Source organism: Taudactylus pleione, unplaced genomic scaffold (genome assembly GCF_031769625.1).
Source record: "Taudactylus pleione unplaced genomic scaffold, aTauple2 ptg000288l, whole genome shotgun sequence".
Taxonomy (NCBI): domain Eukaryota; kingdom Metazoa; phylum Chordata; class Amphibia; order Anura; family Myobatrachidae; genus Taudactylus; species Taudactylus pleione.
In genome coordinates this window covers 1,857,887-1,879,789 of record NW_028284690.1, presented here as the reverse complement: position 1 = coordinate 1,879,789, position 21,903 = coordinate 1,857,887, and the positions used below count along the sequence as shown (strand labels likewise).

The window sequence follows — 21,903 nt, the reverse complement described above, 5'->3', positions numbered from 1 at the left end:
AGGAAGGAAGATGTAGCAGCAAGTTAAGATGAGAGCTGGAAGGCTTTAATGAAGTAGTGAGTCTTAAGACCTTATTTGAATGATTGTAGAGAGGTGCAGAGTCTGATGGGGAGAGGGAGGGAGTTCCAAAGGTGGGGAGCAGCACAGGCAAAATCTTGGAGGAGGTAGTGCGAGGAAGTAATCACTTGGCATGAAAGGCGGCGTGTATTAAGTGAAAGAAGAGGGCGGACAGAAGAGTGAAGGGAGATCAGATCAGAGACGTAAATTGGAGAGGAATGGGTGAGGGCTTTTTGTGTACCCAGCTTAAGTGAGTTTGAGAACCTTGAATTGGATTCTGAAAGGAAAGGGGAGCCAGTGAAGGGCTTGTAGGAGAGGGGAGGCAGATGTAGAGCGTTTGGAGAGGAAGATGAGCCGAGCAGCAGCATTGAGGACAGACTGGAGAGGAGAGAGATGGCATTTGGGGAGGTCAGATAGGAGGAGTTACAGTAGTCCAATCTGGAGATGACCAGTGAATCTATGAGGGTTTTGGTGGCATCCTGGGTGAGAAAGGGTCTGATCTTGGAAATATTCTTGAGATGGTAACGACAGGACTGTGAGGTTCTGAATTTGTGGTCTGAAGGAGAGGGAAGAGTCCAGAATGACTCCAAGACAACGCACTTTGGGACTAGATGAGATAGTTATGCCGTCTATTGATAAAGAAATAGTGGGAAATTAGGTTATTCCACTGCAATTATATTAATGAAATAGAAGCTTTCAATGCTGAGCATAACCATAGTGTTGACAAGTTAATTAATCTCTTAAAAACTTCAGAGTATCTACTGATTCGTGAAAAGCAATTAATGATTATGGGGAGCTTGGGGGGACATGGAGAAATGGCAAGATTATATTAAATTCCCTTGACAACTCAAGAAGTGCAGTCATCTAGTCACAGACATACAGGCTGTGTTTTTACACCTCCTCCGATTTGATGGCAGTGTGCTGCTCACCTGCCATGACACCCAGTCAGAACATACATTATTTGTCGTATGACACAAATGTTGCATTAAAATTAATGCTCTGTAAAGTCAAAGAGGAACTGAGTAGGAGGAAGAGCCTCCTGACAACTTATGGACAGTAGTAAGCATGGGATACATTACTAAGAAGGACTGTTAAAGTGAGAGATAGACAGGCATTTATACTGCCCTGCAGAAAAGTGGAAAGGTGGTCTTGGGTTGGATTATCAAGGAAAGAGATTAAAATATTGGTAAGACAAGGACATGTACAAATTTTCAGTTACTATTTACATTAGGTTTTCCAATTTGGATTCCATTCAGTATATACAATGTGCCTACAGAGCCAACTACAGATCTTGAAATTTGGAATAAAATTTACATTTTTCACAATTTTTAGTATGCATAAATATTCAAAAACCTAATTTCCACATGATTGGATTGAAACACTTCAATAAAATATAGGGAAATAATGACTGAGCATCATCCTGCAACACAAAATAGTAGTTTTCTAAACTGATTACAACGTCATTCTCTTTAATGTTTATAAGATAGTTGAAATCTGCCAATTCCTCGATTCAATTAGCCAAAGGTTCTGTGCCCTGTGCTCGTGGGTTAAAGTTACACAGATTTGGAAGGACGTTTTCATGATGCATGCACACGATTCCCTTGAAATTCAATTTGAAAACAGCAAGTTACAAATGTTGCGTGTTAATTCTGCAATGTGTGACCTATTTGAAATATATGAAAGAGTGGGGAAAACATCCTGGACCCCCAAACAAGTGGCAAATAAGAGAGGACAGTGTAGGAAGTTGTTAGTGATGGCAAGGAAGGTATTGGGTGCAGTTACTGTAAATGTTGTTGGTTAATTCTTGCAATCATTATAAATTATGGGAAAATGACAGCCAGTGGTTTTTAGAAAAAATTACATGTATTTATTGGTCATATTTTCCTATTTACAAACTACTAAATACATTATTATTGATTGGGAGGAGAGTTCCAGGAGTACTGCACTCTGGGCCTTATTCAGCAGTGCATGTACTGCTCATGTGCAGTATTTGTCCTGCGTGATCGCATGCAGAGCGGCGGCAGACTGTCAGTGATTGGCAGATAAGTGTGCAAAAACAGCTTAGGAAGAAAAGAGAAAACTACTGGGAGAAAAAAAGATTTGGACGATATAGAAGGTGCACTGTTGAAATAATAAACAGGAAAAATGTTACCATACACTGTTACTGATTTGTTTGCGTCTCAACTGTGAAACAATATGGCTACATAAAAGAATGTTTTTCCCCCATCTTACTGGCGCTGAACTTCTCCCCAGAATCTGACACCATTAAAAACATATTTTTGGCGAGGTCCAGAATTAATTTACAAAATCAATGTTCATAGTGCCCCTGTCTATAGTGAAAACTAAAATATAAGTTAATGTATGATGTCTGGTAAATTAAGATTTCTATAAATTGTGGAAAACTGTTGATTTAGGTTGATTTGCCGTTGATATATTCTGTGATTAAGGAAATGAACCTGTAGCTCACTAAAAAGAAATATATAAAATAGTGAGTTATAATACTATTTCTGCTAAATAAATGTTGTAATATTACCCCTTTTACCTGAACAGATTAAATTAAAAGCTTTCAAGACTACTTATACTTCTTCAAAACTTTACTTATAAAACGGTTATAAAACACACAAATAAGCTTTTGTAATTACTAACTTAAGGGATACTATGATACTATATGAGTAGTGGTTGGGAATCATATTCAAGAATACACTGGATAAACATATTGTTATCATTAAAACTACCAATAAAAAAACATACAAAGAAGGATCTACTGTCTAAGGGCCTGATTCAGACCCACTCGCGAGAGGCTGTCCGCTCGCAAGTGGGTCGATGTTCTGCACTGAGCATGCGCACGACGGAGGGAGCTCCGTCGTGCGCATGCGCCAGACGCGACGAGCGAAGGACTTTCCTTCGCTCGTTGTGTCTGATCAAAGGGGGCGTGCTGTCGATGTTGATTGACAGCACGCCCCCTTTGGTGGGCGTGCCGGGGGCGTGCCTCCCTGACGGGGGCGTTCCTAAGGGAACGCCTACCGTCAGAAGCCGGCCCACTGACATCACTAGTGGTGTCAGTGGGAGTGATTTTGGCTCTGATAGAGCCAAAATCACTCCGGGCCTTGCGGTTGAAAACCTCAACCGCAGGCTCCGGCTCGCAGTTTCGATGGTCGCGATGGTCAAGACCATTGCGCCCATCAAACTGCACGCTCGTATAGGCTGTGGGTGGTGACCCACAGCTATACGAGCGTCCAGGAGGACGCTCCATAGTTATGGAGGACGGCCCTCATTCAGAGCGTGCGCTCTGCTCAGAGCGTACGGCTCTGAATGAGGGCCTAAGTTCTTTTCTGCAGTCACATTCTATGGGCTCTATGTAACTGTAATATACCATATGTAATATTGAGGAATTCTACATACTGAAACTCTACCCCAAAAACAGAAAATTATCTGACTCAATCAGTATATCAAGAAAGCTTATCATAATACATGAGTTAAAGAAACAAATGTACATGTTCTTCACTCCATTCAAGTTGCGCTACTTTCACTGGAAAAAACAAAACAAAAGGCACTCACACAGATTGAATTAGAGAACATGAAACCTGACAGTCTATGCATGATGAAGCATGGTTATTGCAAAAACCTTTATGTCCCATGTCCAATATGATTGCATCTTGGCTGGAGCTCCTGGCTCCTCTCTACTATTGCTCGTTTATTCTGGATTTTATTTTCTGCCCTTAATAATGATAACAAAATGTCAAATTATTGGTAACTGATTTTACCCTATGTTAGATAACACTATTCTAAATGTATCTCTTTACTATATTTTAGATAGAAGATTCTATAGTCTGCAAGTGATGGTATGCAGGGGGGGGGTTAGGTTCAGGGCTAGGCACCCCCGCCCCCCCCCCCCCCCGGGAGGTTAGGGCTAGGTTAGGGGAAGGGAGGGTTATGGTTAGGCACCCCCCGGGGGAGGTTAGGGTTAGGCAATTAGCGGGGGGATTAGGGTTAGGTACTGGGGGGGAGGTTAGGCACCCCTAAGGGAAGGTTAGGGTTAGGGGGTAGAGCTAGGTTAGCTAATACTTACCTGAGGACGATCGGGATTTCCACTACTGCCGGGATGCTGGTGTCGGCGGGATTCCGACTACCGGACATGCATCCGGCGGTAAATTACACCGATTCCGCAAGTGAGAGGTTATTGAAAAAACAGTAAACACCATCTTGAGGAAAAAGAAGATTTACAAACATACAAAACACCAGTAGTAGTATTATTGACCTGTCAATTGCTGGGTCACTAGCTGTTGCACTGGCTTTTTTTCCTTTCTCCTCCTTTTCTAGCTTCTCTCTCTCTCTCTTCTTAAGCTGGGTACACACTATAAGATGTGTATCCAGCCAATGGAACAATGCGATGGAATGATACATTGCGCCGACCGTACACACTGCACGATCCGGCGCAAAGTATAATTCTATCGCATTGTTCCGTCGGCTATGTACAGGTATCAGTATGATAGCGCAATGTATCATTATGACGTTGCATGTAACAGTATGGCGTTCACCATACCATGGGACAAATGACCACTGTGCAAGCGCAATCAGGCGTAGGATATATCATTCCGATCCATGTTGAAGCGATATTTCATACAATATATTTTATTGTGTGTACCCAGCTTTACCTCTCTCTTAGTTGGTCTCTCTCCCCACCCCCAATTTTGTGTACCCCACTTCCTATATTTCTCTCTCTCTCCTCCTTGTCCCTCTTTCTGGGTCAAGGTCCCTCCCCTGGCCTTAACCTGTTACCTGCCTTATGCCACCATTCTTCTCCCCCGGGACCGGTGCTCTTGTCTGGTCCCTCTCACTGTTAGCGACAAAGCAGCAACAGTAGAGAGGGGGCAGGCCTAGTGGGGGGGTGGGCAGAGACTAAGGTGACTTGGGTCCGTAAAACCAGTAAGGAATAATAAGCCAAGTTCTGTCTATCATCTTGTGCAAGATTTTCTTGCTCTGTAACTCAGCTTGGTTATGAACATTCAGTTCCCATAGGTGCAAGATCATAACACACATGCTGGACATCTACACTAACCTCTGGTTGTTAAATAATCTTTGCTCTTAAAGTAGCCCCTTACCCTGCAATGACTAAAAGCAGGACTATAGTTTGCATTCTCTTGCAAAACAACTACAGATACATCAGACACCCAAATTGTTATGGTATGGGAAATTTCAAATATATATTGAGAATATCATTAGTAACTTGTCTTTTTTTTTTTTTATACAAGACAACTTGTATTTCAGACCTTTACAGAAGTTCTAACAATAGAAACTGTACTGCAAACGGTCAGACTATTATGTAAAGTTTAAAATTTATTGTCATTATTTTTTTTTAAAATGGACCTGTCACTTGCACATACTGTGTGCGTGTAACCAGTATAAGGCCTATTCATTTTCTGTGCACCACTTACATCCCTGCCTGACTATACCTATATATCCATGTGGCCCAACTTATATCCATGATGTACTGAATTCATGTAATTGATAGGCTATATTTTAATGAATATTCGTAAAGGCGTTTGTAGAGAATAAAAAACTGCAAAGTGAGGGTTTGTATGGGGGTGTTTATATTTAATAAAATATATATTTTTTTTACTTAATTTCTTTTTGGTGCAGTAAAAATCCCTGAATGCTAGGGCATGCTGGAATGTGTGGTCCTTCAAGCGGGAATTGCTCTAATGCTTTCAGCACAATACTGGTTTGTCCCCCCTTTTATTCCTTGACCAGCCTAGGGAAGGGGGGACACCATGCTTCTATTTTTCCTGCAACAGTGTCACCATCCCTGGGTAGCACAACCAAGTGCTGGTATCAGCAATTTAGAAGTGACCCCACACTTTTTGGATTTTGACGATACCAGACAATACTATCAGTGCTTCAACTTTGGAATGGAGGCCTCACCCATATTTTTTTTTTTTTACATCAAAACCCATGTCCGAACTGATGATCATCATCAATGGCATCAGGATCTTGCACCCAGGGAGACCCAGTGCAACAGATAAGTCTCCTAAGAGCAAATGCATACTTAGTAGAGTGTTTTAATGGGTGTGCTATGACCATGTCAACATTCATCATGTAGATAGTGATGAAATGTCATCAAGTTAGAATGTCTACATATTGTCCTTGGTGGCCTAGCGGTAACTTACCTGCTCCTGATGGTTGCAGCAGCTCCAGCATGGCTTCTGGGTCCCGGCACTCATGTGACTGTGACTTCCGGCTCAGAGCTGTATTCCTCCGGTGTTTTGGTAATTAATTCTCCCATATCCCTAGCCTCTACCCCTCCCTCTCTAGAGCCTAACCCTAACCCCCCCCCCCCTCCTTCCCACAGGCTATTATACAAATTTTATTATGACCTTATAAGGCATATAGCATCCGCTCTTTGTTACGAGCCCTCCTAACACTGCTTAATAAATAGTCCCCTTAATTCCCGAGCCCAGACTGACTGCAGAAAGTACTGGGACGGTGTACCCATCCAGCCTACCATGTAGGGCAAGGCTCCCGGATGCGATTGTGCTGTATTTGCATATAATCAGGATTAATTGAAAAGCACAAATACATCATTTCAATTAATTCACTTAAACTGTATGTGTGTATTGTGTCATTCATATCACTCTGTTGCTGCACTCCTGAACTCTTTGTTTCCACCGGAAACACATGTGCACTACGAAAAAATGCATTTTGGGCTTCCATTTTAACCTTACATCCACTCCCATTGTGTGTAAATGTCACATCAAAAGTTAGTAATGAATGTTCCACCTGTGGATCTTTTAAAATATGGCAGTAATAAATACACATGTGCACCAGCTAGGAGAACAGGAAAACATGAACCATTAGGGGATTCTGAGGACAGAGGACCTCATTCAGACCCGCTCGCAAGTGCTGAGCGCTGGCAAGCGGGTCGATGTTTAGGCCCTGCGCACAGGCAGTGGCCGCACTGCGCGTGCGCAAGCCCCGGAGCGAGAGAGAAATTCTCTCGCTCCGGAGCTCACTACAAAAGGGGCGGCTGTCAATGTTGATCAACAGCTTGCCCCATTTTGTAGGCGTGGGGGGGGGGTGGTTACACAAGTGGATGCCGTTTTGTGGGCAGCCGCACTGACATCAGCAGTGATGTCAGTGGGGAGCTTCCTGCTCGATCAGAGCAGGAAACTCCCTGGGGCTTGCGGTTGCCGAGACCCAACCTTAGGGTCTCGTTGCAAGCCCCGATGGTCGCGATGGTCTTGACCATCGCCACCATCAATCTGGTCATTTGCTAAAGCTGTGGGTGGTAACCCACAGCTTAGCTAGCGACCAGGAGGCCGCACTTCAAAACCCAAGCGGCCGCCCACATTCAGAGCGACTGCTCGCATTTTGCGAGCGCCTCTGAATGAGGGCCAGAGTTTGGTCACTACTGCACTAGAGTATTGTTCCATAGGATCTGAGGGAAGGTATAAATCCATGGAAGATGTGTGAATTCATATACACGCACCATCAGTCACTCCTTGCAGTAATAATATTAACCACTTGTCTGGCATAGTCGCATTTTTCCGACCACACCAGGCTGTGCATTATCTGTTCTGGTCGCAATAATGCGACCAGTCAGATAAGCAGTGTGGGCTGCTGCAGGAATAGAATCTACTCTCAGAGGGAGCAATTTGCTTACACCTTCCCCCAGAGTCTTCTGTGCTGCCATATCACTTCTGATCGGTCATAACAGCAGGACCCCCACCCAGCGGCTGCAGAGATTAGCAGCCACAGGGAAAAAGTAAATTAACCATTCCTCACCTCCTAGGGGTAAATTTACTAAGATCCGAGATGGTCCTGATTTTCAAAGTGATTTATCTCGCTGGAATTTGCCAAAATTCGGGTGATTTAATCCCTTTTCTTTTACCAAATTTACCAACAGGCAATTTGAGGCTAAACGAGTTTGCCGATGGTGAAGCAGAACGAGATATCTCTCCCGAGTAACTCGTTTTGCAGGAGATTACTACCCGAGATTGCAGTGTTTTCTCTCTGCAAATCTCTCCCGAGCTAGCAGCCAGCACATATCAGTGAGATATGTGCTTGCTGCTTGTTTGTTTTCCCTTGTAAAAATTTGAAAAATGTCTTGAAAAAGGTGAGGTCCCCCCCCAAAACACTAACCAGCCCCGGGCTTGCCAGCCTGTCCAGGTTCTTAAAATTACAGGGAAAAAAATGTGTAGAGATCCCCTGTAATGTAAGAAGCAGCACAAGGCAGCAGGGACAGAGCTGGTTTTAAATATACGGAGAAAAAAAAACAGCCCTGGACCCTTTCTAACGGGGGGCTGATGCCACAGCCAGGGGTGCCCTTTCACCGGGCCCCCTCAGCCACAGCATCAGCCCTGACCGTTAGCCCAGGCCAGGGATCCATAGGGAGTTGGTGACCCCCCCAATAAAGGGGTCACCCTCCCTAGGGCACCCCTGTCCTAGGCTGGGGCTATCCCTGCCACCCCTGGGTGGTGGGTGGGGGGTTGATTGTGTTAAGTGTAGTGTAAAAAATAGATTTTTCAACATTGTCTTTACAGTGGAACTACAGGTCCCAGCAAGCCTCCCCCACATGCTGGTACTTGGAGAATCACAAGTACCAACATGCGGGGCATTAAGGGCCCACTGGTACCTGTAGTTCATCTGTAAAGAAATGGTTAAAAAAAACACGCAACACACCGTGATAATAAAGCTTTAATGCATACATACATATATACACATACATGCTCACCTGTTTCCAGATGTTCAGGTCCACTTGATCCCCACGATTTACCTGTAAAAAAAGATCCAATACTCACATTTATGTCCCACGATGTTCTCCGCAGAAATCCAAGAGGGGCCCCGGATACAATGTAACAGTATGTTACTGCATGGGAAAGAGCAGACTTCAGTATCGGGCCGCCGGCCAATCAGCGGCAGCTCATTGGCTGGGACCCACGTGGGCTTAGCCTATGAGCGGCTCCTTAGCCAATGAGGAGCGGGGATAGCCCCGGGCTATCAGCCTAGGCCAGGGGTGCCCTGGAGAGGGTGACCCCTTTATTGGGGGATCACCAACTCCCCAGGGATCCCTGGCCTGGGCTAACGGTCAGGGCTGATGCTGTGGCTGAGGGGCCAGGTGAAAGGGCACCCCTGGTTGTGGCATTAGCCCCCCGTTAGAAAGGGTCCAGGGCTGGTTTTAAATATACGGTGGAATTCACGTCATTTTTTTCTCCGTATATTTAAAACCAGCTCTGTCCCTGCTGCCTTGTGCTGGTTCTTACATTACAGGGGACCCCTACACATTTTTTTCGTTGTAATGTTAAGAACCTGGACAGGCTGGCAAGTCCGAGGCTGGTTAGTGTTTTGGGGGGACCTCAAGTCTTTTTTTTTTTTTTTTACAAATTATCCCTATTTTTACAAGTTACAGAAAGAAACATACACAAATCATTGTGATTTGTGTATGTTTCTGACCATCTCGCAGCTCAGGCGGTTGAGAGTTTGAAAAGTGATTTTGACAGAGAGTTTGCTCCTATCTCACCCGAGCTTGTCATCCCGATTTTTGGTAAATTTGAGAGATGTTTTAGGTGAAAAGTACTTCCGATTTGGCCCGATGGTGATTTGATTCGAGATTGCTAGCTCACCCGAGTTTTACGAGGGAGATGAGAGAAATCTCTCTCTAACTCACCCGACTTTACCTTTAGTAAATTTGCAAGCAGGAAAAAAATGAATAAATCACCCGAGATGGTCATCTCGACCTGTCTCGAATCTTAGTAAATTTACTCCCTAGAATGTACCTGGTGCCTGAAGCCGCTTTGCAAAGGAAAGTTGCGATGGTCGCAATGTTTCAGATGTTCTGATGGTGGTGATCCAATGTTTGCAAAGAAAACAATTATTTTCATAAATTACAAGAAAACTTTTTCTTTTAATTAAATAATTTTGGATAAGTTGAAATATATGTTCTTCAGCTAATTCACTCATAAAAAAAAAAAAAAAAAATATTTCTGAACGGTTTTAAGAAAAATTAGTGTGTGCGTTCAATTCTGAGTTCCATCTCAACACTAAATAAAAATGAGGGTAGGTTTCTTAAAATCTGATAAATTGTATGTTTCATCTGTTTGTTTCATGTTTAGTATAGAAATGCGGCCAATGTTATTATTGCACAATTTTATGGTTATCTTATGCTCTTTTTCAGTATCTTATATATAAAATTCATTCGTCTGTTTGTCTGTCCGGTTATGCATTCGGACACCCCTGCACCAATTGGGATAAAACCAACGCGAGGTGGTCCAGTTGGATCCTGGCCAGGTTTTAGAGGGGTTAGAGTCCTCACCTCCCATTGGTGTATGCTGGGCAGAACTTTGGCTCAGGGAGCCTTTTCTGGACCTTCCCCTGGATGGATTTGGATGAAAACTTCACAGAGGGGTGGTAATTGGTCTGGTTTGCCTAATGGAGTGGTTGGGGTCTCGGTCGAACCTCACGGTGGAGTGCACCAAGGAAAACTTTGACCCAGGGAGCCTATTCTGGGCCTTCCACTAAATGGATATGGACGACATCACATAATAAAATGTAATAACTTGAAGATTCAAACTCAGGCAACACTGGGTACTTCAGCTAGAAACATATATTTATAGGGAAATGGAAAAATGATAAACAAAACAAATGTTAGACTCTCAATTCACTAATGGGAGGAGTTCCCAAAATCCTTGAAGGGACACATCTGGCTCATGGGCAGCCATGTGGACAGCTATGATCTAAAAGATCTTTAGGGGAAATATAAAAGACAAATATTTTAGAACTTTACCAAGCCATTCAGCTACCTGAGGGCACAGGTGGCACCTACACAAATACTTGTATTAGTGTCTAAATATTCTAATTATCATCATCATCATCATCCTATTTGCAGATAGAACTACAGTACACTGTGCTTGGGAAGAGTTGCAGAGATCATGCCACATAATTATACTTGAGAGGGGAGAGCTATTAGGTGCCATGCAGGGTATGTTTCTCACTCACAAACACTCAGAATAAAACAATGTGGCTCAATTATGGGTTTATTATATCAGAGATAGAAATTTAACATTTGATTAATTCCCTACATTTTGCTGCCCCACAATCTGCTGCATGGCAAAGATGCCTCATTGTAGGCAAAAGCTTTAATCTCTTGAAACTATAAGGTAACTGTGGGTCCTCATGTGTCAAAGTTTTCCGGAAATGTCCCAGTTTTCCACCCTAAACCTTTAACTGACTTTTTTCCCCAACAATTAAACTCCTGGTGAAGCTAAATAAGAAGGACAAGTTGAAATAGTATCCAGTAACTATTTTCCCTTATTTAGGACCTAAAAGGAAGTATGTAACCAGTGTTATACCCTGAGCAAACTTCATTCCACACAGGTTTGTCTGTTTCTCAGTTATCACAATGCTGGCAGGCCTTGGTAACTTGCATCTGAGTTAGTGCTCCAAATGGTACATAGAAGACAAAAACCAAATGAGAACAATCTGGTCACAGAAAACAAATGCAGACATTTTACTGTACCTTGATGGTTACATTTCCTTTAGTGATTTTCCGCATGTTAAAGCCAACGGTTGGAATCATGTCTTCATTAAACTGTCCTGACTGCAAGAAACATATAAAATGACATTTAGAGAAAGGCAAGAAATGATGTCATACTTTTCGCACTATTACAGCTCTAATTTTTTATTCAGATTAGTCTGTTGCCTTGGAGATAAGATTTGACTACCATTGTACCACATAGTGCCCAAGTTATGTAACTAAAGCAAGGGAAGCCTAAGAAAGGAACACATTCTTACTACAAGGCCATCATTTTAGGCATTCCAGCAGTAATGGTGCCACATAGGAAAACTATAATAGTATAGTATGGTTGCAGCATAATATCAATGGGCAGCACGGCTTTCCACTTGAAGACACGCATACCCTCGCATTAGCCCTACGGATGTACGCATTTACAGATGTGTCCACATACTGTTGACAAGCATATAAGCCTGAGCCATACTACATACACTCACCAACCACCACTGCAAAGTCTTCAGCGCTATTCTCCTTCTCAATTCCCTTTTTCTGATTTCACTTTCTGGTGATTGCCAGAGCTGCTATTAACTGAGTGGCTGACAGTACTCAGCACAACCAGCCAGCAATAGGCCAATAATGGGTCCTGGATACAGCAGTTTAGGCAGTAAAGACTATTGGCCGAGATTCAATTCAAAGCGATGCTGAATAGCCCCGGGAGGAGGCTCCCGGAGCTACTCAATTCAGCGAGCGTACGACTAAAGGATTTATTCAATCCAAAGTGATGCTGTTCAAAGCATTGACTTGAATTGAATCACGGCCAATGTTTATTTATTGCTATGGTAGCATAGTTTAAAGGATTTATCAAACTATAATACACTGTTGTACTGGGGAGCCCCCACCCATCACAGCTACCATGAGATAAAACAGTAGTATCTGCATATACCGGTCCTATTTCTCTCCTGGTTTTATCCCTTTTTCTGTCCTGCGGGTTGCAGTTGTGGCTTTATGGGTCTCATGGGGTTCAGGTTGTGCAACATCCATGTCTTAACTATAGCAATAGGTCTATTCCATACACCCTGTAAGTATGTTATTGTAGGAGTCCTCAACATACAGTAGCTACTGGCAGAATAACAGATGCAGCCATCACCCTTTCAGCAAAAATAAAGTTCTTATTTATGTGTGCATTTCTCTTCTAGAAATCATCTTATCTATATAATAGGCGAGAAAGCCTGTCTGTCTGTTTGTCCTTTATGCACGGGCAGAGTTTTGGACCTAGCTCCACCAAATTTGGAGTGCTGTAGTTTGACCAGATAAGGTTTTTGCCTAAGTTTGAACTTAGGGCCCGATTCAGACCCATTCGCAAAGCTGCGTTCGCACGTAGCCATACACATTCAAAGTATGCAAATCCTGTGATCGCAAGCAAGGCATTAGTACGCCCACTAGGTTTTGCCGTGCGATCGCGGTACGTATTGAGACGCCCACAAGCCTGACACAAGGCGCCCACTTGCTCTTAGTAACAAACGTCATCTCCAGGAAGTGTATTAAACAATCGGTAACATCGGCCAACACTGGACCCATACACAGCACTTGTGGTGGATCTTACCCTGCCACAAGCACTGCGAGTGTTGCTGTGTGTATTTCAGCTGTGTGACGTGTATGCTGATGATGAGTCTTAATTATGCACACCCCGGAAATAGTGTTTTGACGCTTGGGCACTCCTGCGTTCGCAGCACCACACTCCCGTTACCAATTACCACCCCCTGTCTCCACCCACAAACGGCACGTCCTGTCACTCATGCTTGCAGAGTGTCTATGTACTGGCTGCGATCGCAGCGACTGGTTCGCGCATGCACACTGCATCTTATACGTGTGCGCAGATTGCGAATATCGACTGGCTGCGTGCGAACACAGCCTTGCAAACGGGTTTGAATCGGATCCTTAGTCAAGGCCACACACTGTCACACAATCCCTAAAAATGGGGACACAAATTACACAGGTTCCAGGCCTTGCTCAAGTGGAAATTGTTAATCTGACAAAAACCTGTGTGAAAGCTACAAAAGTATAATTTTAACCTCATTGGAGGCGATTCAACTGTTCAGCAGGCGGCTATTTTTTGAAGACGCCCAACGGAGCAATTCAACTGTTGCTCAGTCTGAGCGCAATAGCTGCCGCCACCGGCATTTCTGCTCGCACCCTCTAGAGGATGTGAGCAAAAATATGCGAGAAACCTGTGGTTAGGACACTCTACCCAGAACTTTAGACGGGTCTAATAAGGTGTGAAATGGGTGATAATTAATGAGTGCCCAGAACAATTGAAGTGCAAAACTCGGTACCCATTATCGCCGCAGACGCAATAACTGAATCACCTCCAGTCTTTATGACTCATGCAAGTTTATATTAAATCCAGAGTTAGTCCATTTTAAAGTGACCATATATATTAGTCAGCCTTCTGTGTTTGTATGCAAGGGCATAACCAGAATTTTGAGGGCCACATAGCAAGATCTTAAATGGGCCCTCCCCCAGAGGTAAAAAAACAAAAACCCATACATTTGCCCCAACACAGAGCCCATTCATGTTATGCCACACAGAGCCCATTTAGGTTATGCCATACAGTAGTATCACTTATACACATTATGCCACGCAGGAGTAGTGCCCCTTATACATTATGCCACACAGTAATACCCCTAACAGATAATGCCACATAGTAGTAATGCTCCATATAACATATTATTCCACACAATAGTATTGCACCTTACACATTATGCTACACAGTAATGCCCTTTACACATTATGCCCCTCCCAGCAACTCACCTCCCCGTCTCACTCCAGCAGCCTCTCGCCTCCCTGTGTGTCATCAGCAGCCAGCAGGTGTGGATTTAGGGCTAGGCCGCTAGCTAATTACAGATGGTGCACTGGCAGTCAGCGGCAGACATGTACAGACAGCACCGGCACAATTTGAATCTGGCGGCGGTCGTGAGCCAATCCTAGCTTGTGGATTGGTAGCCAATCAGGAGCCGCCACTGCTGATTGGCTGCCGGTCTGCGAGCTCTGATTGCCTTGCGACCAGCGGCACGGTGTGCCAACTGTAATCAGCTGGCGGGCTAGCACCAGATCAACAACGCTAACACTCGGGCCCCCCTCATCGGACCTGACTGGACCTTGTGTGTATGACTGGGTGCAGGGGGAGGGGCAGGCCACAGAGGCAGCTTGGGCACCATAGCATATGTACCCCTTCACCCACGGTAATGCATGTTAGCAAACTATGGGGTCCTTTTCAGGATCAATGGAATGGGGTTATAGGCAAGAACAATGTGAACAAATAAAGGCTGCATGTGTACTTCAGGGTCCAGTCTTCAACCTGGGCAACGCCGGGTATCCCAGCTAGAACTTAAAATACTGCTTCTTGAACTATTATTTTTTTTATTTTAATAATTTTGCCCTTTCTCTCATCTAAGCTGATTAATTTTGTTGTCCAGTCCATGAGTCATTTTAGCAGACCTTTGTTTTTATTTTACTGTCTATTTCCAGACTTGTATACAAGGGGAATAGTTGCATTATTCCTGTTCCTGCTACTAATAGCTCTTTCTATACAACCAAGAAGAGCTGCCCACATGGTACGGTGTGTGGAGGCCACACATTAGGGTGTTCTTATTGCAAGACTTTACATTATGAAAACATTATTGATAAAGGGGTTCTAAGCCACCGGGTTGCATTGAGAAACATTTCACTTAGATCTTAGAACATAGCCCAAAGCCTTAGTGCCCTTTGTGCTAAGATCACGCCATAGTGTCCTAATGCTTAATATCCTGAGATCTTGTCTGAAAACTTAATTAAAGAAATCCACTACTTCATATCACACAATAGTCAGAGGTATCGCAACCTGTAAGAAGAATAAAAACAGAGTAAAAGTCTCCCATTAACTCCTGTGAATAAACCAAAATGAAGCTGCATACTGGCAGAACTGGCACTGGAGAACGGGGGTTCAGTAAATTCTCACAACTGGTAAACCACTTCATGTCACCGTTAGCATATAAAAAGCAGTGCCACAATGGTTAGTTTTGCTGCTTCCCAGCACTGCAGTCATGAGTTTGATTCCAATCAAGGGCATATCTGTGTGGCGTTTGTATGTTTTCCCCATGTTTGAGTGGTATTCTTCTGACTTTTCCCACAATTGTTTGCACAAAAATAAACTCAAGTGTATGTGTATGTTCATGTGGTAGGGAATACAGACTATAAGCTTCACTGGGGCAGAGACTGATTTGAAATACTCTCAGGAAAAGTGCTGCATAATATGTGGACACTGTATAAATAACTTAATAAACATAGCAACTTAACTATATCATGAACAGAGCATGAATTAGCTTTGCAGGTCAATAACAGATGTAAAAGAAGAATGTGACTCCTCCAATGACTGTCCCATGATCATGCTTTAGCTGCTCGTTTTCATTAGTCTATACATTACATTTATTTTCGGTTTAAAATGTTACATTTCTTAATCCACCCAAAAACATAACAAAATGATTGTTCTAACCTTAATTAGACAATAATATAATAACATTCTTCAAAGGCATCTCTAGGGGAGGGGTGGCTAATGGGCAAAGCTACTTATCATCAGGTCACTCAGAATTGTTATGAGCAGCCCTGCAACCAAATATCCTACTGGCTTTTCCCACAGTTTGTTCACCTTTACATCATCTGATACAAGCTCCAATGTCCAGTTCCACTGGTATTGTTGAGATTACAGGTCTAATTCTGAGTTGGACCCAGAAGCAAACGCAGCAGCGTCTACTTGTTGTAGCCTGTCTACTTTGTGTACATCCGCGTGGCCAAATGTGTAAGGACTGATGCGCCCACTTTTAGTGTCCATGCATATATTAATACAGATTGGTGAATCCTTACCGCCCTTGCACAAGCCCTATGTCAGGTGCAGCTTCTTCATATGACTATGGCTCCATGTCAGCGGCTGTGGTTACACGGCCACTTGCATCGACATGCCCTCTCATAACACGCGTCTGAGCGGACCGTTTCCGTGTGCATTACTAGCCACCTACCATTTACCGCCCAGGAACGCCCATCACATATTCTGATACCATTTATCTAGATCGCAGCACCGCTTTTGTGCGTACGCTCTGTGTGTAGCATATGCTGTATGAGTTTTCACAAATATTTGTGCATGCGCAGGTGCAACATATCATGAACATCGGCATTGTGTACAGCTCTGAATCAGGCCCTACATCACCTCTTCATTCTGTATCATACTTCTTTCATTGTCATGTGCCAAATGCATTATTTTAAATTTTTTACTGAATCAATTTAGGATGTCATACTTTGGTCCATTTTTCAAAATCAGTATGCATTTGTTTTACCTCTTCTGGTAAATCAATCATTAGAAATCATTGTATCATCTATAGGCCATACATACTAGCACTACTAATATTGTGTAAACATGTACTGACTATTATCAAGTCTGATATAATGTTACCTGACATATGTTCATTGTCACACCCGGTAGTTGAAGTGGGGGTATGGAAAATCTAAAGTTGTATGTATGTGCGTGCCAGAAAAGGGACGTGGCCAATCAAAAGGAGGCTTGTCCTTTAAACACGCCCCTTTTCCACCAGTCTAGTGTACCACACCATAGTATCCCTTATACACATTATGCCACACAATACTAGTGCCCCTATACAATACTCACAGTAGTGCCCCTTATGCAATGCCCACAGTAGTAGTGCCCCTTATACAATGCCCAAAGTAGTGGTACCCTTATTCAATATCCACAAAAGTAATGTCCCTATGCAATTCACACAGTAGTTGTGCCCCTTATACAGTGCCCACTGTAGTAATGCCCCTTGTAGCAGAGCCCCCTATACATTGCACACAGTAGTATTGCCCTCTATACATTGCCCACAGTAGTAGTGCCCTTTATATATTGCCCACAGCAATAGTGCCCCTATACAATGCCCACAGTAGTAGTAGTAGTGCCCCTTGTAGTAGTGTCCCATATATATTGCCCACAATAGTAGTAGTGCCCTTGCAGTAGTGTCCCCTATACATTGCCCACAATAGTAGTAGTGCCCCAATACATTGCCCACAATAGTAGTGCCTCCTATACATTGCCCACAATAGTAGTGCCCCTTGTAGTAGTGTACCCTATACACTGCCCACAATAGTAGTGCCCCTTGTAGAAGTGCCTCCTATACATTGCCCACAATAGTAGTGCCCCTTGTAGTAGTACCCCCTACACATTACCCATGCTATGCCCATTGCCCCTTACACATGACATACAAACACACAAATGATACTTACCTGAAGCCCCACTCCTGCAACCGCCGCCGCGCGACAGGTCCTCACTCTGCACTTTGGGAGAGAGGTCATGACGTCTCTCCCAACACCCACTGCGGGAGCCGGAAGGCAGAGCTCAGGACTGAGCTCCAGCCTCCGGTAGCAGGGAAGGAGCCGCCGGGCACCCGCTGGTACGAAAATTTCAGCGGGCACCCGGCATATGGAGAAGTCAGTGGCGGCGCCTTCTCCATATGCCTCTCCAGATGTTGTGGCGGGGGGCTCAGTGTTTGGAGAACCGGTAAAGTTGTATACCTGCACACTTCAAGAACTTGTCACACCCCAAAAACACATTTGCATAGCTTGAACAAAGGGAGCACATAATCATCTTCTCAAAAATTTTAAATAGTGATAACTGTGTGAAGGAAATGAAAAATTACAGTAATGTTAAGTAGTCATTACACCATGGACAGAATTGTTTTGAAGATCAAGTAGAATACTATGTCAGGACAGCTACAGGACACACACAGTTGATCAAGTGTTATCCGTGGCCTACTTTGTGGTAGCAGCTGCCACCATAACTTCTGTGAGCATATTGTAGGACACTAGTGTCCTGAGACTAAATCCTGCAGCGAACATGATGCCAGGCACATAGCTATTCCGAGCTGGCAGCAACCACATTATTGTGTCTGCAGCACTAAAGTGTAGGCCTTCTCCAGAAGCAGAAGGTGGTACATTAAATATAAAAACAAAGTGCATTAATCTTTGACAGCAACTTTCTAAAAAAAAAAAAAAAAAAGTTAATACTTTATGTCTTCATTTTCCACTCCTAATTCTAACCCTACCAAGCCGCCGATTGCTGCACAAAAATGGCAGCACTGTTGGTGGCTGCTAAAGCTTCTAATTTACAGTAGCTACACCCACATTCCTCACCAACAACTACAATTGTTATTCTGCTTCCTTCTGTATCAAGTGTTCCTCACATCTTTGAGGAGGAAAGCGTATTAGTGACAGAACATAATTACTTTTTGTTTCATGTCCCTAAATGTTGTTTATTTGCATCATGTTCCCTTAAAGTACTGTAAAAAGCTGAATGTGTACAAGAATTTAGGCTATAGGCTAGGAATAATAGTCTTCTATTTAACATTGGGTAGGTTCATAAACCGGTTGTGGAGAGAAATAATTAATGCGGTATATAAAACCCAAGTAGAAATAGGCATAACATACAAACTCCACACACATTGTTGCCTGGCAGTAATGTTAACCGCTGTACTATAGAGCCACCACATTTAGCATATTTGAGATATTCTGGCTTTTTGATATGTTGAGGTTTTAAATTTAATATTTGACATTTCACTGATAATTTCCTTTATTATCTATAATATAATAATCATGGATGTCTGTCATGTCTCCTACACGCGCAGTAGGAGCCAGTGCACGTCCCCTCCAACAGCTCCCACTTCCGGCGACTAAGAAGGGACAGCCGTCCTGCAGGAGACGAGAGAAGCACCGGGCGGTACGTACTGTATAGTGGGGAGAGACGGGATGGAAGGGAGTGACCAGGTCCATTCAACTAATACAATGACAATTTACCGAATTTGTTAAAAAAAAAAAAAAAAAAAGGTTTGTCTGCCATGAGGACAAAACAATACAAATTTCCAAACTAAAATATAAAACTAATGTGTACCAAAATGTTGCAAAATTGCCAGGCCTCAAGCTCAACTCCTAGGCCAGGAACTCACTGACTGCTTGTTCTTTATATAAATGTACTGTACCATAATTCTGTTACAAATTGCCTCACTACAATTCGTATATGTCTATTCTGAATGTTACTCACTTACATATATATCAATCATTTGTTGTCACTGAAGCCCGCACTTGCAGCAGCATGTTTCTCCTTGGATCCATAGACCAGTCTGAAGGTGCCTAACTGCATTTATTTGTATCTTTGTGTGTCTGAGTCAGAATGATGCACTACACAAGTGAATATTAAGTCATCAATGTGTGGATGAGGCAGTACAGTGTGCTGTCAGGGCATTTAGTCTGTGAGGCCTAGCATGATAGATCAGGGTGGTTCACAAAACTGCCTGCTACATATATTTTCATGCCATGATCCTGACCGCATAATACAATGTATACATGTATATAGACATGGTTAGTCAGTGTCCTAGCCATAGCATAGATAGTCATAGCAATAGGAAAATAGTGTGGTTAACATTCTAGTTAATTTATAAAGAGCATTTAGCAATATACACAAATACACAAAGTATTGCTATAATGTAAATCACTGGGTTTCAAAAAAGAATTTACATTTTAAATATATATATATATATATATATATATATATATATATATATATATATATATATATATATATAATTACAAGCCATGCCCTGAGCCCCACTCCCAGACCGGGCCTCCAGCTGTCCCCATCTCTCACCGCAATCACGTTCACAAAGGTTGTCTTCCCAGAGTACTGCAGCCCTACCAGGGTCAGCTCCATCTCCTCCTTCCAGAACAGAGCCTTGAACCAGTCCAATAGCTTGTTAAATAGGGCCAGCATTTCCAGGTACAGTGCAAAGAGGGCAGGAGATAATCCAGGACCCTGCTACCACCCTGAGCCTAGCTGCAGATGGAGTCTCGCTTCTTAGTAACAGCTTTACACCAGCAGGTCTATAAGAGAGTATAGTATATTATTTATTCTGCCGGCTGCCACTATAACGATGTGCACATACAAGCAGTACCGATGAGACAATAATAGACGTTATATAGCCTGCTGCTAGTGCCTCTCCTCTCCAGTCTCCCAGTCAGTATATGCTGCTGTTATATGGGTGGGGCGATGAGCGGTACCCACCATCTCCGCTTGTGCTCTCCCCTCCTCCCGGCTCTCAACACACAAAGGGGAAGGGAATGAATAAGAGAGCTCAGGGCTCCATCCTATGGCTCCTGCCGCCCTCTGTCTTGGAGGAATCGGGACTAGTACAGAGATCCCGTTGAAATCACCACGCGTGAGCGTCTATGGGCATTGGAAAATATTCAACACGATAACGGATAAGTGTCCCTTGGGAAGATGTATCAAACCTTCGAGAAAGAAAAGGGGGAGAAGTTGCCCATTAGGCTTCTAACTCATTTTATAGAACTCGCTAGATAAATTGTAACTAGAAGCTGATTGGTAGCTATGAGCAACTCTCCACTTTATCTCTCTCCAAGGAGCACATTTATCATTGATCACATACACAATGCTATCTCCTGCCTCTCTACATTTGCGATATTCGATGCAGGACTACCGTGCGCCCCAAAAAGGGGACACAGCCTATTGGTAAAGGGGCATGGCCTTACAGCACCCCCCCGTTTACATCACTCAGGGGGCGAGCCCAGGATCTTCCCTCACACGTATGGCATCTATTCACCTGCTGCTCTGCTATGCAGAGTGATCCCCCCTAACTTCACCCAACTGCGGGACACTGCTGATGGGACAGAGGGACAGTCCCTGAAAGTGGGACAGTTGGGAGGTATGCGATCTGGAACTCAATATTAGCGACCGATATCACATTGAAGTATGCGATCATTGCATCAACATTCCCCGAAAGGAGCCCGTCCCTGCGATGTGCTGTGAGCAGTGGCAAATCCAGGGAGGGGGGGGGATTTGGGAAGAATGGAGCGATCCCCTCCCCTAGCACAGGCAATCCTTGCATCCCGGCTCTGGGACTGCGACCACAGAGAATAATTCATAGAGAATAAGTAGTGGGGTTGGGGAGTTAGGGTTAGGCACTAGGGACAGAGGTGTAGCGTGAAGCCACGGCACCCAAAGCAAGCACATTTTTGCCACCCCCTGCGCCTTCCCCCCCTAAAGTGTGTGACAATTAAAAGTAGTGTTTGGAAGTACACAGGCAGGATACAATATAAGTAATTATAGTGCATGCTCTGGTTGTCAAATTTGAAATCCCCTTCTGACTGGACACTCCCACTCCCCATTTGGTACACTTACTTCCCACTCCTACTAGACACATTCACCACCACCCCTACTAATGGACACCCTCACCCTTCACTGTACACCTTAT

General features: G+C 43.7%; 1 protein-coding gene across 1 annotated transcript in view; it reads right to left on the bottom strand.

Annotated features, from left to right (window-relative positions):
* ARL8A (ARF like GTPase 8A) overlaps positions 1–20,744 on the bottom strand; it is a 102,151-nt gene extending 81,407 nt beyond the window's left edge. The window contains exons 1-2 of the mRNA XM_088482442.1: positions 20,283–20,744; positions 11,570–11,650 (exon numbers count right to left, since the gene is read on the bottom strand). Of these exons, the coding sequence (XP_088338568.1) occupies positions 11,570–11,650; positions 20,283–20,405 (204 nt within the window). The 5' untranslated portion in view covers positions 20,406–20,744. The remainder of the gene's footprint in view (positions 1–11,569; positions 11,651–20,282) is intronic.
* Between the last annotated feature and the right edge of the window lie 1,159 nt (positions 20,745–21,903).